Source organism: Salvia splendens, chromosome 5 (genome assembly GCF_004379255.2).
Source record: "Salvia splendens isolate huo1 chromosome 5, SspV2, whole genome shotgun sequence".
Lineage (NCBI taxonomy): Eukaryota > Viridiplantae > Streptophyta > Magnoliopsida > Lamiales > Lamiaceae > Salvia > Salvia splendens.
Window position 1 is genome coordinate 6,643,957 of NC_056036.1, and position 14,666 is coordinate 6,658,622.

At 33.5% G+C, this 14,666-nt stretch overlaps 2 protein-coding genes across 3 annotated transcripts; both read left to right on the forward strand.

Annotated features, from left to right (window-relative positions):
• The first annotated feature begins 3,427 nt into the window (after positions 1-3,427).
• LOC121804591 (beta-caryophyllene synthase-like) lies at positions 3,428-7,106 on the forward strand. Its single transcript, XM_042204196.1, has 7 exons — positions 3,428-3,565; positions 4,040-4,313; positions 4,681-5,056; positions 5,146-5,364; positions 6,135-6,273; positions 6,361-6,609; positions 6,687-7,106. Exons 1-7 carry the CDS (start codon positions 3,434-3,436, stop codon positions 6,969-6,971), a joined length of 1,674 nt encoding a protein of 557 aa, XP_042060130.1. The 5' UTR covers positions 3,428-3,433; the 3' UTR covers positions 6,972-7,106.
• Positions 7,107-8,474: 1,368 nt separating this feature from the next.
• Positions 8,475-14,406, forward strand: LOC121804592 (ATP-dependent 6-phosphofructokinase 3-like). Of its 2 annotated transcripts, none has more exons than XM_042204198.1 (14): positions 8,475-8,868; positions 9,840-9,886; positions 9,990-10,029; positions 10,390-10,452; positions 10,541-10,678; positions 11,018-11,176; positions 11,318-11,371; positions 11,464-11,532; positions 11,900-12,029; positions 12,317-12,570; positions 13,295-13,343; positions 13,413-13,567; positions 13,870-13,987; positions 14,110-14,406. In XM_042204198.1, the coding sequence occupies exons 1-14, from the start codon at positions 8,767-8,769 to the stop codon at positions 14,112-14,114; spliced, it is 1,383 nt and encodes a 460-aa protein (XP_042060132.1). In that variant the 5' UTR covers positions 8,475-8,766; the 3' UTR covers positions 14,115-14,406. The 2 variants fall into 2 exon arrangements, with proteins under 2 accessions (XP_042060132.1, XP_042060131.1); XM_042204197.1 differs by having other exon boundaries at positions 14,119-14,406.
• Positions 14,407-14,666: the final 260 nt, after the last annotated feature.

Here is a 14,666-nt window from a genome sequence, read left to right on the forward strand (position 1 = left end):
GAAGGATATTGAACTTGTACGACGCATTAAACTATGGAGTGCACGGAGAGGAAATTCTTGATAAAGCATTAGAATTTTCGTCTTCTCATCTCGAGTGTTCAATCATGAACATGAGTGATAATTCTCTTTCGACATGAGTTAGGGAAGCTCTGAATATCCCGATTTCAAAGACTCTAAACGGAGGAGCAAGAAAGTTCAATTCTATGTAGAAAGAAGACGACTCATGCAACGAAAAACTACTAGATTTTGCGATATTGGACTTCAATCTTGTGCAGAAGATGGATACCATGCATTTTCGTCGTTTTTTATGATAAATCTGCAATCAAAGAGAATGCACCACTAAATTGATAGAATTATTGTTGTAGGTGGTGGGAGGAAATGGACTTTGCAAATAAACTTCCTTTGCTAGAGATAGACTTGTGGAATGCTATTTTTGGATTGTGGGTGTTTACTTTGAGCCAAGCTATGCAATTGCAAGAAAGCGACTGGCCAAAGTCATTTATATGGCTTCTGTCCTTGACGACGTTTACAAGGTTCAGATTATGTTGAGTGTTTTTAGTGTCAAACGACACGAAGAAACTAGAACACGAGAGCCACGCGAGAAACGGATAATGAGATAAATAATTAGAGGATGCGTAATAGAAATTAGAGATCAATATAGTGACGATATTAATATCAAAATAATTAAAGAATAGATATTTTTATAATACAGAACATAATATTAAAATTGATTTTACTAATATTATATTTATGTTAAAGAATTATTTTTTATTATAGTTTTTTTTATCATTGAAATTGATTTTAAATAATACTATTATATTTAAGGGATTTTTGAAATAATTCATATTCTTAAATTATGAAAATCATTCTTTATGATTACAAAATAAAATTATCATTTATATATAATTACAACAGTAAGATTATAATGTTAGAAAATCCAAAAGAAAATTAGAATACACATCAGGCGTGAGTGAGTGTTATTTTAATATAAAAACATGTGTATTGGGATCAGAAAATGAGACAGATGTATAATTGCACCAATTTGAAAAACGTAGTCTCTAGTCTCTACCGAACCTTTATTTAGCACCCACTTCTGCTTTGCTGTATTATTTTACCTGTTTTTATTACTAATTAACATGCTAAAACTTTGTATATATAAAAAATTGATTGCTATCTAGTGTTGCTATTGGGTTGATTCATTTTGAAAGGGAAGATATAAAATATACTCCCTCATTCCCATAAAAGATGTCACACTTGTGGACGACACAAGATTTTTGGTAATTTTATTTTGTGTGTTAGGTGGAAATAGAAAATATAATATTTTTATTATTATGAGAGAGAACTTTTACTAAAAATAGAAATGTGATATTTATATAACAAACTAAAAAGGAAAGTGTTTATAGGACGGAGGGAGTAATACAAAAATGGATGAGAAAAATATAGTAAAATAATAAAGATATACTCCCTATGTCCACAAATAATAAAGTAGCTAAAATATGAGAGAGAAGAGAAAAAGTGAATAAAGTATGAGACTGAAAGTTCCCATTTTTGGAAATGAGACAAATGTTTGTGGATATTTCAAAATAGCAAAATGAGAATATTTTTCGTGCACGGGCGTATGTATTTTAAAATGCATTAGGAGAAAATTAAAATGGTTTATAAAATGTCGAAACTTAACTAGAATCCAATTGAAATGGAAAATATACAAAAAATGCAAAGCATGATCTTGGCTTGAAAAACGTGTTTAATAAATGAAGAAGAGAGCGAGAGGGAATCAAAGCTGTGGCGGAGAATCGAGAGTATCTTACACCATTCGACGTCGATGACGTGGCACCTTTCGATTTGCTTGTGGTAGAAGAGCTTATCCCATCACCATTTTCTCCATTCTCTTTTTCTAACAATATTGTCTATTATTATTAGTGATTCGAAATCCTGGTACACATCAAACTAACTTTTAGTGATTCCAAATCATACACATAAAAGTTAAAACTAAAACTTTGGTGCGTGTGAGGGCACCACGCACTCCTTTCACCAGAAAAATATTTTTCTTGTTCTATGTTAGTAGTACCACAAAAACCATTCACTTTCATTTCGTATAATTTTTTCATTATGTTGTAAGCCCATTCTACACTAATAATATTTGAATTTTTTTTTTATTTTCTCCATTCTACCAATTTGATATTAAACCTCGTCTCATCCCCCAAATTCCTACTTTATAGCTAGGACAATAGGAGTTACTATGATTCATTAAATGTACTAGTACTATTCTTTTCATCCTGTCATAAACGAGACATTTCTTTAGACATACGCTTTTTAAAAATAATATTTAGAGAGTAAAGTGGATAGAGAATAAAGTAGAAAAAGAGTAATTATATTAATATTTTACTAAAAAGAAAATTGACTTAATTTAGATTAGAGGTAAAAAAATATATATTTCACTTATAATGAGACAAATGAAGTAGTACTAATTAATTATATTTTCATAAAGAACTAGTCCTCATTACATGTTCATATTTTCTCATTTGGACAATTCCCAATAAATATCTCATTTCATTTTAACTATTTTAGGTAAGTGGATCCATATTCCAACAATTCATTCTATTTTATAGTTACTCCTATTACTTTATCCGTTCCATCATAAGCAAATCCCTTGTCTTATTGGAGTGTCTCATCATAAGTGAATTATTTCCCTTTTTAATAAAACATTTAATATTCATCTCTCTTATTCTTTTTTTATTCGTCTAGCTACTTTATTCTCTCTTTACCCTTCTATTTCATTTAACCGGAGAAACGCTTCGCTTGTGGTGAGACTCATAAAAGTAGTGTCCATATTCCACTATCTTTTCTTCACAATGTTAAATAAATTCTTAAAACTCGCATTCAATTAAATATGTTATTGGATACCAAAGAGAGTATTGGTTTGAGTGGTTCTCACTTCTCATACAAGAAGCCACCTCTTGACAAAACGTTTTACAACAATATTAATTTTATGACAAACGTACGAAATATGTTATTGGATACCAAAGAGAGTGCTGGTTTGAGTGGTTCTCACTTCTCATACAAGAAACCATCTCTTGACAAAACATTTTACAACAATATTAATTTTATGACTAACGTACGAAATATGTTATTGGATACCAAAGAGAGTATTGGTTTGAGTGGTTCTCACTTCTCATACAAGAAACCACCTCTTGACAAAACGTTTTACAACAATATTAATTTTATGACAAACGTACGAAATATGTTATTGGATACCAAAGAGAGTATTGGGTTGAGTGGTTCTCACTGCTCATGCAAGAAACCACTTCTTGACAAAACGTTTTACAACAATATTAATTTTATGACAAACGTACGAACCACTAAAGATTTCTCTATATAAAGGTCGCCTAAAAAGCTCCATTTATTCAAATCTATTGTGTCTAAAAATAATAAGATGGAAATTCCCTTAATGGTTACTTCCAACAACTCAGCTAATAATGTCAGTGTAAACGACAGCCGTCGCTCTGTAACTTACCATCCCAACATATGGGGAGATTTCTTTCTTTCGTATGCTTCACAACATAAGGTATATATATATATTATATTATTTCACTTATTAAAATTGTTTTAGTCATTCCATTATTTATTATATATATGTATGCAAAGTTTTCTGTCGAACCATTGTCGTGCAACATGCAGCTAGTTGATCATATTTGAAAGCTAACAATAAAAAAAAAGAAGAAGAAGTTGAGACGTCAATAGAATTTGAAACACTCATAACTCCATGTTCAGTTGAAAAGTATGCCTCAAACAATGGGCTGAAACTATTTTTACTATTATATTTTTACTTTTTTTTTTATTTCATGGACTATTCAAATTTAACCAAAATTTTTACGTAAATTATTACATAATCTGAATTAAATTAAAAATATATTTCTGAATAAAATTTTGCAAAAGCGCGACCCTTCTAACCTTTTTTTTCTGCATTTGCCCCTACGTACTTTTACGTATTACATGTATTGTCAGTTGTCACTGCTACTTTTGTGCTGGTTCGAATTAGGGCATCTCCATTGCTGAAATGGAAGAACACGCAAGACAAATGGAAGAGATTAGGGAATTGGTCCTTCAAAATGATGAAGATGATCTAACCCTAAAACTAGAACTCATTGATTCGATCCAACGGCTTGGAGTGGGCTACCATTTCGAAAAGGAAATCCACAAAACCTTACGATGGATTCATGACATCTATATCGCCAACGACAACGACAACGATCTTCGATTTGTTGCTCTTCGCTTTCGTCTGCTCCGAGAACAAGGTTTTCACATTCCATGTGGTATGTATAGATCTCTAAAAGTACACTATTGGAATTTTTACTTATATTACAATGTTCTCCCTTTGACTAAAATCATTTATAAGGTCGAACATCGAAATTCAAAATTTTAAAATAGCATATGCATTTATTGATAGTTAACTCTATTTTTATGGACAGATGATTTTAGCAAATTCGTATTTCTCACTCCGCAGTGAAATGAGACATTCTCTTTTGACAAAAAGGATTTATTTTATTTTTAATATTTTAATATTTCTCATACTATATTCTCTGTTTAATTATCTAGTTTATTCTTTCTTCGGTTTCATTCTTTGTTTGTTTATCTATTTTATTTTCTATTCACTTAACTCATTAAATACTATTTTGGCAGATGTTTTTTGCAAATTCTTAGATGAAAAAGGAAATTTCAAGGAATCGATACCAAACAATGTTGAAGGGCTGTTGGAATTATACGAGGCATCAAACTATGGAGTGCATGGAGAGGAAATTCTTGACAAAGCATTAGAATTTTCCTCTTCTAATCTCCAGTCTTTAATCATGAACATGAGTAATGATTCTCTTTCTACACGAGTTAGGGAAGCACTAAAGATCCCAATTTCAAAGACTCTAAACAGATTGGGAGCAAGAAAGTTCATTTCTATGTATAAAGAAGACGACTCATGCAATGAAAAGCTACTCGATTTTGCGATGTCGGACTTCAATCTTGTGCAGAAGCTACACCAGAAAGAGCTAAGTCATCTTACAAGGTTAGCTAAGATAGGTGCCAAACATTTTCAACGTTTTGTAATCTGCAATCAAAGAACACACCTCTGAATTGATAGAATTATTGTTGTAGGTGGTGGAAGAAATTGGACTTTGCAAATAAACTTCCCTTTGCTAGAGATAGACTTGTGGAATGCTATTTTTGGATTGTGGGTGTTTACTTTGAGCCAAGCTATGCAATTGCGAGAAAGCTACTAACCAAAGTCATGTATATGGCTTCTTTCCTTGACGACATTTACGATGTCTATGGAACGTTAGACCAACTCACGCTTTTCACTAGCATTATCCGAAGGTATGTGGAATGTTTTGTTGTCTAAAACAACATTGATTTGTTGTGACATCGTATTTAATTTTGTCATATTAGTTTCCATTTTGACTACTGAGAAACAATTGTAAGAATTTAAAAATTTATATTCCAATTTCAATAATTATAGGATTCTCAAAAGTCTACACAAAACTGTGGTTTAAATGAAAACTCAATCGTTATTTAAATGAAACCATAATTGTGATTTTACTTATTAATCATCCTTTTAATTAACTGCTAATTAAGTTTGAGAATTGATAAATTTGTCTCTTGTTAGAACTTAAATGTGATTAATTAAAGTCCAAGAATCACCAATGTTCAAAGTAATGTGATTAATTAAAGTCCAGGAATCATCCATGATTTTCAAAATATAGGCACCGCAAAAGTGCAACCAACAAAGTTAAGAGATATTTTTATAGTTCACTCTTGTTAAATTTATGAAGTTCGAGTTTAATTTGGGTTTTGATTTTGAAAGAAAATTTAATACAATAACAATGACATATCTCGGTTGGTCACTTGCTAAAAAATTATAAATATTCATCTAATCGGAACTTTAATTTGCATGCTGCGGCAATTATGATTTTACTATTTTATTTCAGCGCCTCCTACAAAATTGAGAAGCAATTTAGTAATATTTTGTACTGGAATGTTTTGTATTTAAAATTGAAACTACAAGAACTTTACTGGCTATTGACAAGAAATTATATTAAAATGCTAAAATAGAAAAAAAATAAAAAATTAACCCCGTTTGATATCAGGTGGGACATGGATGCGATTGATCAATTGCCACCATGCATGAGGATATACTACAAAGCCCTATTCGATGTATATGTTGAAATGGAAGACGAAATGGGAAAGCAAGGCAAATCATATGCGGTCGAATATGGAAAAGCTGAGGTGTGGATTTCATTTTTTCCTTACGATCGATGAGAAGGAGACAGAAAATAGGCAGGTTTAATATAATATTGGATTGAAATTGCGCAGATGATTAGGTTGGCGGAGGTGTACCTTAAAGAGGCGGAGTGGTCTTTCAGCAAGCACAAGCCAACAATGGAGGAATATACAAAAGTGGCACTTTTGTCTTCAGGATATGTGATGGTGTCAATAAATTCATTAGCTGTGATTGATGATCCAATTAGCAAGGAGGAGTTTGATTGGGTTTTGAGTGAACCACCTCTTCTTAAATCATCTTTACTCATTACTAGGCTAATGGATGACCTTGCAGGATATGGGGTAAGAATAATTTATCTATAGGTTATATACACATTCACTTATGCAACTTTGTTGATGAATCAAAAGTGTACATACAGTTTGAAAAAAAGCTCTCAGCAATACATTACTACATGCATGAAAATGGTGTGTCAGAGAAAGAAGCTTTTGCAGAGCTGCGCAAACAAGTGAAGAATGCATGGAAGGTTCTAAACAAGGAACTTCTTGACCCAAGAGAAGCTTCCATTCCTATCCTTAAATGTGTTGCCAACTTCACTCGTGTCATATTCGTGCTATACACAGATGAAGATGCATATGGGAATTCCAAAACTAAGACCAAAGACATGATCAATTCCGTGCTCGTCGACCCCCTCACCATATTGTAGTAACTACTCCTAATGAAAAGCTCAATTTTTATGTAGTAAGTCCATTTAGTTTGTTATTTTTACTGATTCTTGGAAGTTTTCCTTTGCATTCAAGGCCGAAAGTCTCCCAGTGAGTGGTGGGGTTTGAACCCGTGACTATATACTCATTATACTCATCAACACTATTTTAATTTTAAAGGACATAACTATAAGGTCGAATAGAGTGCATGGGTCGGCCCAGATTTCATTCTGCTTCTATTGGCCTAAAGGCCCATGAATAACGACCCACAAAAATAGCTCATTTAGGGCGTCCACAGATTGCAAGCTGAGGTAGTGCCGGGTACCCGGCAGTGGCGCCGCGAGACTTTGATTATTTTTTTAATTCTTTAATTTCTATCTATAAAATACGTATTTTCAATTCATTTTTTTCATTCCATTCTAATCTCAAATCTCAATTTTTTCTCAAATCCGTTCTCCGAAAATGGATTATGACGATGAGTATCAACGCGCATGAGACGAGGCCTATAAGGTGTTGTATAGGGAGTATAAGAACAATGCATAGCCAGTTTTATTTAATAGTATAAGAATAATGTATAGCAAGTTTTATTTGCTCTCCCAATATATTAAGTGATTAAATATAAGAATAATGTATAGCTAGTTTTATTTGCTCCCAATATATTAAGTTAGTCGCTCTTCAATTTATATACATTTCCCGTCCTACTCAAGATGTACATAATCTTGAGTGACACCAGGTTTTAGAATAAATTATTTATTGTACTTAATAAAGTAGAGAGGAAAGGTAATTGAGTGTTTTAATGAGGAGAGATAAGAGATAAATTTGTTTTCAAATATGGAAAGTAGACATCTTAAATGAGACAAATCAAAAAGAAAAAGTGGAAATCTTGAGTGAGATGGAGGGAGTATAAATTATTGTCAAACCATATCCAGAATTCATTATACTAATATATTCTATCTATTCAACTAAAAATGAAATGCTTTACCTTTTGGATTATTCCATTAAAAATGAAACGTTTTCTAAGATGGAAACAATATTATTTCTCATTTTCTCCTCTCTTACTTTACACTCATAAAACAACATTGCATAAAATTATGCTGAAAACCAAATGTTTTATACTCCCTTCGTTCTATATATAGTACTAGATACATTTATTTTCAACACGAAGTTAATAAAACAGTGTGTAATGTATTAAATAAAAAAAGAAAAAAAATAGAGAGAATTAATTAAGAGAGAGAGAGAATTAAGAGTAAGAAGTGTGATATTACTTTTTACTTAAAAAAAGAAATCACTATATTACTATGGAATTGCCAAAATAAAAAAATAACTCTATTACTATGGGATGCGAGGAGTATTTATTCATTAGGATTGAGGGAGTATTTTATTTCATTAAATATATTTTTAATTTCTTTTTTTTTAATTAGATCCTTAATTTTAACCATGGTGGAAGACTTTTAAAAAGAAACAAAAAATTATTCAAATTAAATGTGCATGTACTATTCTAACATGACGCAGCTGGCTCCGAATTTCAATGGAATCCGATTAGAGCAGAATCTTCCATGTTCCATACCACTCAATTCAACAGTTGCACCGCCACCTGTTTTATATAATCAGCTGTCTGGAATAATTTCATAATTAACCCCTGAATTCAAGGGAATGCTTTTCATTTTTTCGGCTTCGCCTTTCGATCGCCTTTAATCGGAGAATTCCGCTGTGAAGATTCAGATTTACTGTGTTCACATCTAGCTTATTTTTACACCACTTTTTCTCGTCGATTTGTTTTTCGCGATCGGGTGAATTATGGGGTCGCAGAGTAATTTTCAGATGAAGGTGGTTCAAGGAGAGTTCGGATACGTTCTCCAAGATGTGCCTCATTTGTCCGATTACATTTCCGATCTTCAGGTAAGCTGCGTTTATGGTTGAATGTTTTACCGTGCGCATCAGCGAGTCGATTGTATTAATCGGATACTTATTTGCATTTGCTAATTCTAATGTGCTGCTCATTTGTTCGATTATATGATGTTACTTGGACCGGGTACTGGTGGTTTTGCACTCAAGATCTTTTTTTGGTCACATTGGGAGTTTTAGGCAAAAAACTCAGCGCCAACTTAGAAACTCTCATTGGGGGCTCCACTGATTAGAAGTTTGATTAAGCCAATCCTGCATTGTCCTCAGTCTTCACTTCGAGTTTTGCACAAGATTTCGAACTTTTTAGCTATCATATAAGAATGAGTAAGATTAAAAAGAATTAAAAGTTGATTGGCGGGGGTGATCCTCATGTGTCTTACTGCATCCGCCATGTCGTAGATAAGTTGTACTCTTGTGTTGCATGTGTATATTAGATGCACAGTATATTATCTGTGCATCTAAGACTAAGAAACCGGGCTTAGAGTTCTGCTGTTTAGCTTCATTTAGATTACAGTTGAGATATGGATTGTTGGAATTATGAAGAAAAGTAGATCATAACTGATTCTGTCCTTGGTACGAGTCTATCAAATTTATCAGTAGATAAGAAAGAATTGGTCTGATAAATATCCTTCATGGATGCATTGAATTTTTACACTTTCCCTTTTCACCTTGACATTTTAAAAATTGGGTGCCCAAAGTTGTCTATTATTTATTTCCACAGCCAAGGCTTTTATTTGGAATTTTTTTGTGTTCTTAGTTAAATAGTTCTCATTTAATGTAGCATACATGGATTTGTTTAAACAGTCTCTTTCAGGAAATGGAGAAGATGGTAAGAGACTAGGAGGACTAACTGAGTCTTGTCCTATGTGTCAATAATTTGATTATTGTTTTGTACCTTTTCCTTTAAATTAATGTTAGCTCCTTTGTTCTTTTAATTAATTTTTGTGCTCAAACATTTGTTGCAGACTTATCCAAATCCCCTGCGCTCCAATCCTGCATACTCAGTGGTTAAGTGAGTTGAACTTTCTTTTTTTGGATTTCATTACATTCTTGCAGCATTGAACTTGTTTTATATTGACAGCTAATAATAATTTTCTGGTTACCACTGATTCCAGGCAATACTTTGTTGACATGGATGATAGTGTCCCTGAAAAGGTATGCTGTAGCATGCAGCTTGGTTTTATGCAGCCAGGATCATAAGTCCGGAGTTCTATTTATCCTTTTTGGTTTGGCTTTAAATCTGCAGCTTGGAACTGAAGTTGATTTTGTTATATGTTTTCCAAGGCTGGAGTATAAAAGTCCTAAAAGGCATCATAATTTAAATTTTAAGTTTTCTCTAACAATGTAAGAATTGAAAAGTTGTGTCCCTGGGTTCATTATCATTGAATTTCATGTGACTGGGAGATTGTGAGATATAGAGATCCAACCTTTTTGAGATAATAAACATTAGCCTTCCACGTCCACTCAGAGTAATTCATTCTTAGTGCATTCATGTATGCTTGGTGTATTTGACAGATGGTTGTTCACAAGGATACTCCACGAGGGGTACATTTTCGGCGAGCTGGACCTCGTCAACAGGTATATCAAACCTTTTTTTCTTCTTCTTTTCCCCCTTCTTTTAGGAAGTTTAAAGATAAATATGGTATATGTTCACTGATGTCCGCAGGTCTATTTTGCATCAGATGACGTACTTGCTTGTATTGTGACATGTGGTGGTTTATGTCCTGGGCTAAACACGGTGATCAGAGAAATTGTACACAGCCTTGATTATATGTATGGGGTCACCAAAGTCCTAGGAATAGAGGTGTGTTGGCTGTTCATGAATTTAATTGCATCTTTACAATTTATCTATTAGATATCATGAAACTTGGTCATGAACCGTCAGCCTTTTCTTTGTATCCCAGGATAGTTTGTTTAAGAATGCCTAATCTATATCCTTATGTCTGTTTTCCGTTTCGAGTTCCGTGTAGCTTTAACCTGACAGACCTACATCTTAATCTTTGTGATGGATCTTTGTTAGTCCAATTTATGGAACACATCTTTTTTGTTCATAAGACATAGTGGTTCAAAAGAGTGCTAAAGTCTCATAATTGCTCATTGCAGTTTCTTTATAATCTGACAATGGTGGCATCTCTTTTCATAGGGAGGCTACAGGGGTTTTTATTCAAAGAATACAATTAATTTGACTCCAAAGCTTTGTAATGACATACATAAGCGTGGTGGAACAATCATTGGATCTTCTCGAGGTGGCCATGATACCACAAAGATTGTTGACAACATTCAGGACCGTGGAATTAATCAGGCATGTATCAGATTGTACTTGACACAGCAACAATCTGAGATTTCTCTTTCTGGAAGTTAAATCCTTCACATGATTTACTGCTGATGCGTGGCTTTTTATAAGCTGCATTTTTTGCTCTAATGAACAGTATTATTGGCTCAGGTTTATATTATTGGAGGAGATGGCACTCTAAGAGGAGCGAATGTGATCTATGAGGTAATTTATTCAGGGGATAGGCTAAATTGTTTTACCCACAACTCTCCCAGTTCATAGGTTCTTGAGCTTAGCATGTCTAATTTGTTTGGCAGGAAATCAGAAAACGCGGTCTAAAAGTTGCTGTGGCTGGTATCCCCAAGACAATTGACAATGACATTCCGGTATCAGTCATCATACATCCTATTATATGGACTCCTTTTACCTTATTCTCCATATTGATTTTTTTAGTATCAAATTACATGCTTAACTGCGTGGAATGAAGTTTGTTAGTTTTTCACATGCACCTCTAAATAGGTCTTCTGATCTGCATGGAGGATCTGTTGTCTTCCACAGTTCCATGTTTGAAATGTGTTTCAACCAATTAGAAATTTCACTAGAAAAAAGAGAACCTATTTTGTGTTGAATGGATCATCCCTCACATTTAATTATAGGCACACCGCATCTACCTCTTTTGATTTTCTCTGTTAGATGCAAATGATCATTATTCCTTTTCATTTTTAACAAGCTCCCATTGATTTCTATTATCAGGTTATCGATAGATCATTTGGTTTTGATACTGCTGTAGAAGAAGCTCAGCGTGCCATAAATGCTGCACATGTTGAAGCAGATAGTGCAGAGAATGGAATTGGCATGGTGAAGCTAATGGGTCGCTATAGTGGTAAGATGAGTGTATACAACTGAAAAATCAGAAATGTTATGATGTAAAGGGTTTCACTTTCTAATTTAATTGCAGTCTAGTGTAGGTCTTTGCACGATAATTTCAGATCCCATTTACGGTAATATGTATATCGTATAAGCTTACAAATAGCTGAGGTCCATATACAAACAAAAACATGAGGAGTACCTATCATAAGTTACTATTTTTGCAATCTGTTCCCCTGTATTTTCTTTTATAGCGGCACAAAATTTGTACTTTCTTCCAAAATAATTGAATTCATTGTGCAGGTTTTATTGCAATGCATGCTACTTTGGCGAGCCGAGATGTGGACTGCTGTTTGATTCCAGAATCGCCTTTCTATCTTGAAGGAAAAGGGGGGCTTTTTGAATATATAGAGAAAAAACTCAAAGAAAATGGGCATATGGTCATTGTTGTTGCTGAAGGAGCAGGACAGGAGCTTCTAGTAACCAAAAACGAAGAAGATGCTTCAGGAAACAAGCTACTTCAGGATGTCGGGTTGTGGCTTGCTCAAAGGATAAAGGTACATGTTATACTGATGCTAAGTTTCAGTGGTGATTTTTTCTTCCATGTATATTTTTTATTAGCTAAATGGGAATCCACATGAAAAGTCTTTTTCACATGCAATAAGTCTTTTGCATTATCTTGAGAAAAAAAAATGGTTAGCACTAAACTTACAATCTGATGTTACCGTTGTCACACATAATGTATTATAGCGCCCTCATGTGGTTGTATGTAGAGAGACTGACCTGCAATCCCATATAGTTAATGTTTTAACCAAATATTATCCGTAGAAATCTCTCATTTTCTTGGCCTTTTGGCTTTTAGATCATATGAAAATAATATAAGTGGAATTCAGCATGCCAGATAATATCTGGAAAGGTTTTGTGGAGATAGTTGGTCCATATTCCATGATGTTCATTAACAAAGCTGGTTACTCTAGAGTGCATTTCCGAGCAAATGGTGATGGCCCTAGTAGTTATAATACTCTAATGGAGGCCTGAAAATGAATAAAGTAAATTCTAGATCAGAACACTAAGGATGGGAGTCAATTTTAATTATCTAACTGATCTTGTTTATTATTGTCCTTTGTCAAGGACCTGCATGAAGAAGGTTGTGTCATTGGTGGAGGCAATAAGCATTGTTACTTTTTTTGTACTTAATCATGTTTTCTTTATCTAAACCAACATAATGATTAATGATAGTGTCCACTGAAATTCTATTAAGTTACTTATCTCTTTTGACAGGAACATTTTGCCAAGCAAACGACAATGCCAGTCACTCTAAAGTATATAGGTTAGAGCACTTGTATTGAATTCATATGATCCTTATTACAATAGTGGCACTAAACTTGATTACATGCAGATCCAACTTACATGATCCGTGCTATTCCTAGCAATGCATCCGACAATGTTTACTGCACACTCCTTGCTCAAAGCGCAGTTCATGGGGCAATGGCAGGGTACACAGGCTTCACAAGTGGGCTTGTTAATGGCCGTCATACATACATTCCCTTCAATGTAAGTGACAGTACAAAAAATATTTCAATCTTACTGATTCAATTTCAAAATAGATTTCAGGTTTTCAAATCATCGTTCTTGATGCACACACTGGTCGGTCTACCTTCGATTCAGTATTACTCGTTGCTCAATTGGATTTTTATGGATCTTGCATGCAGCTTTAGTTCTTTCGATCCATTTGATTTTTAAATGAGGCTCTGAATACATGTCACCTGTCAAGTTTTACTCCTTTGCTTAGATTATATTAACGTAGATTTAAATAAGCTAATCCTACCAAAACCTAAATAATCCGAGTTTTGCAGCGTATAATTGAAAAGCAAAACAAGGTTGTCATAACAGACAGGATGTGGGCTAGGCTTCTATCTTCCACCAATCAACCAAGCTTCCTGGGTCCAAAATGTGCCAGTGTTTCGAGTCCAGGTAATACAGAAACCGGTATAAACTAAACAAAAAACACTTGATTCTTGACTACTTCCTTTTAGCAGCAATATTTAATCTTTTGTTCCACATTCCAACGTATGAGTAGTTATGCGTAATATTGGATTGATCAGGTCAACCAGGAACAGATGACAAGGTCACCGGTCTATTAGGATGCCTCACCCCAAAGCCATGATTTATTTTGCTCATGAAGTTATTTATATATTGAACATTTGGGACTCAAAAGTACTTTGTATACTAATTACTTTAGTAATAAGATAAGTCCTTCAAGCTATATGTAGTTTAAAGGTCTTGGTTTTATGCAGATTTAGCGTTTGAGTATTTGCTGTTAGTAATTGATAAATTAGCAGCTGAAATTTCACTCTGTTTCTGTTAAATAAATAGTTAGCCTGTTTTTCATCTGTTCATTTGTTGAGTGATATTGTTTGGACATTTTGTGAACCTATATTTTTGGCGGCAAGACTGGCCATAATTTGATTAAACTTCGTGATTTTTCAATAATATTTACCCAATTAAAAATTACAAAATACATAGAGTTTAATAGGTAAAATGATCACCCATATATTTGGACTCTCTGAATAGAATTTTAAATTATTGTCAATAATAATTTACCTGCTGTCAATATTATAACCTATGATATAATTTTTTGAACTCTGAGTAG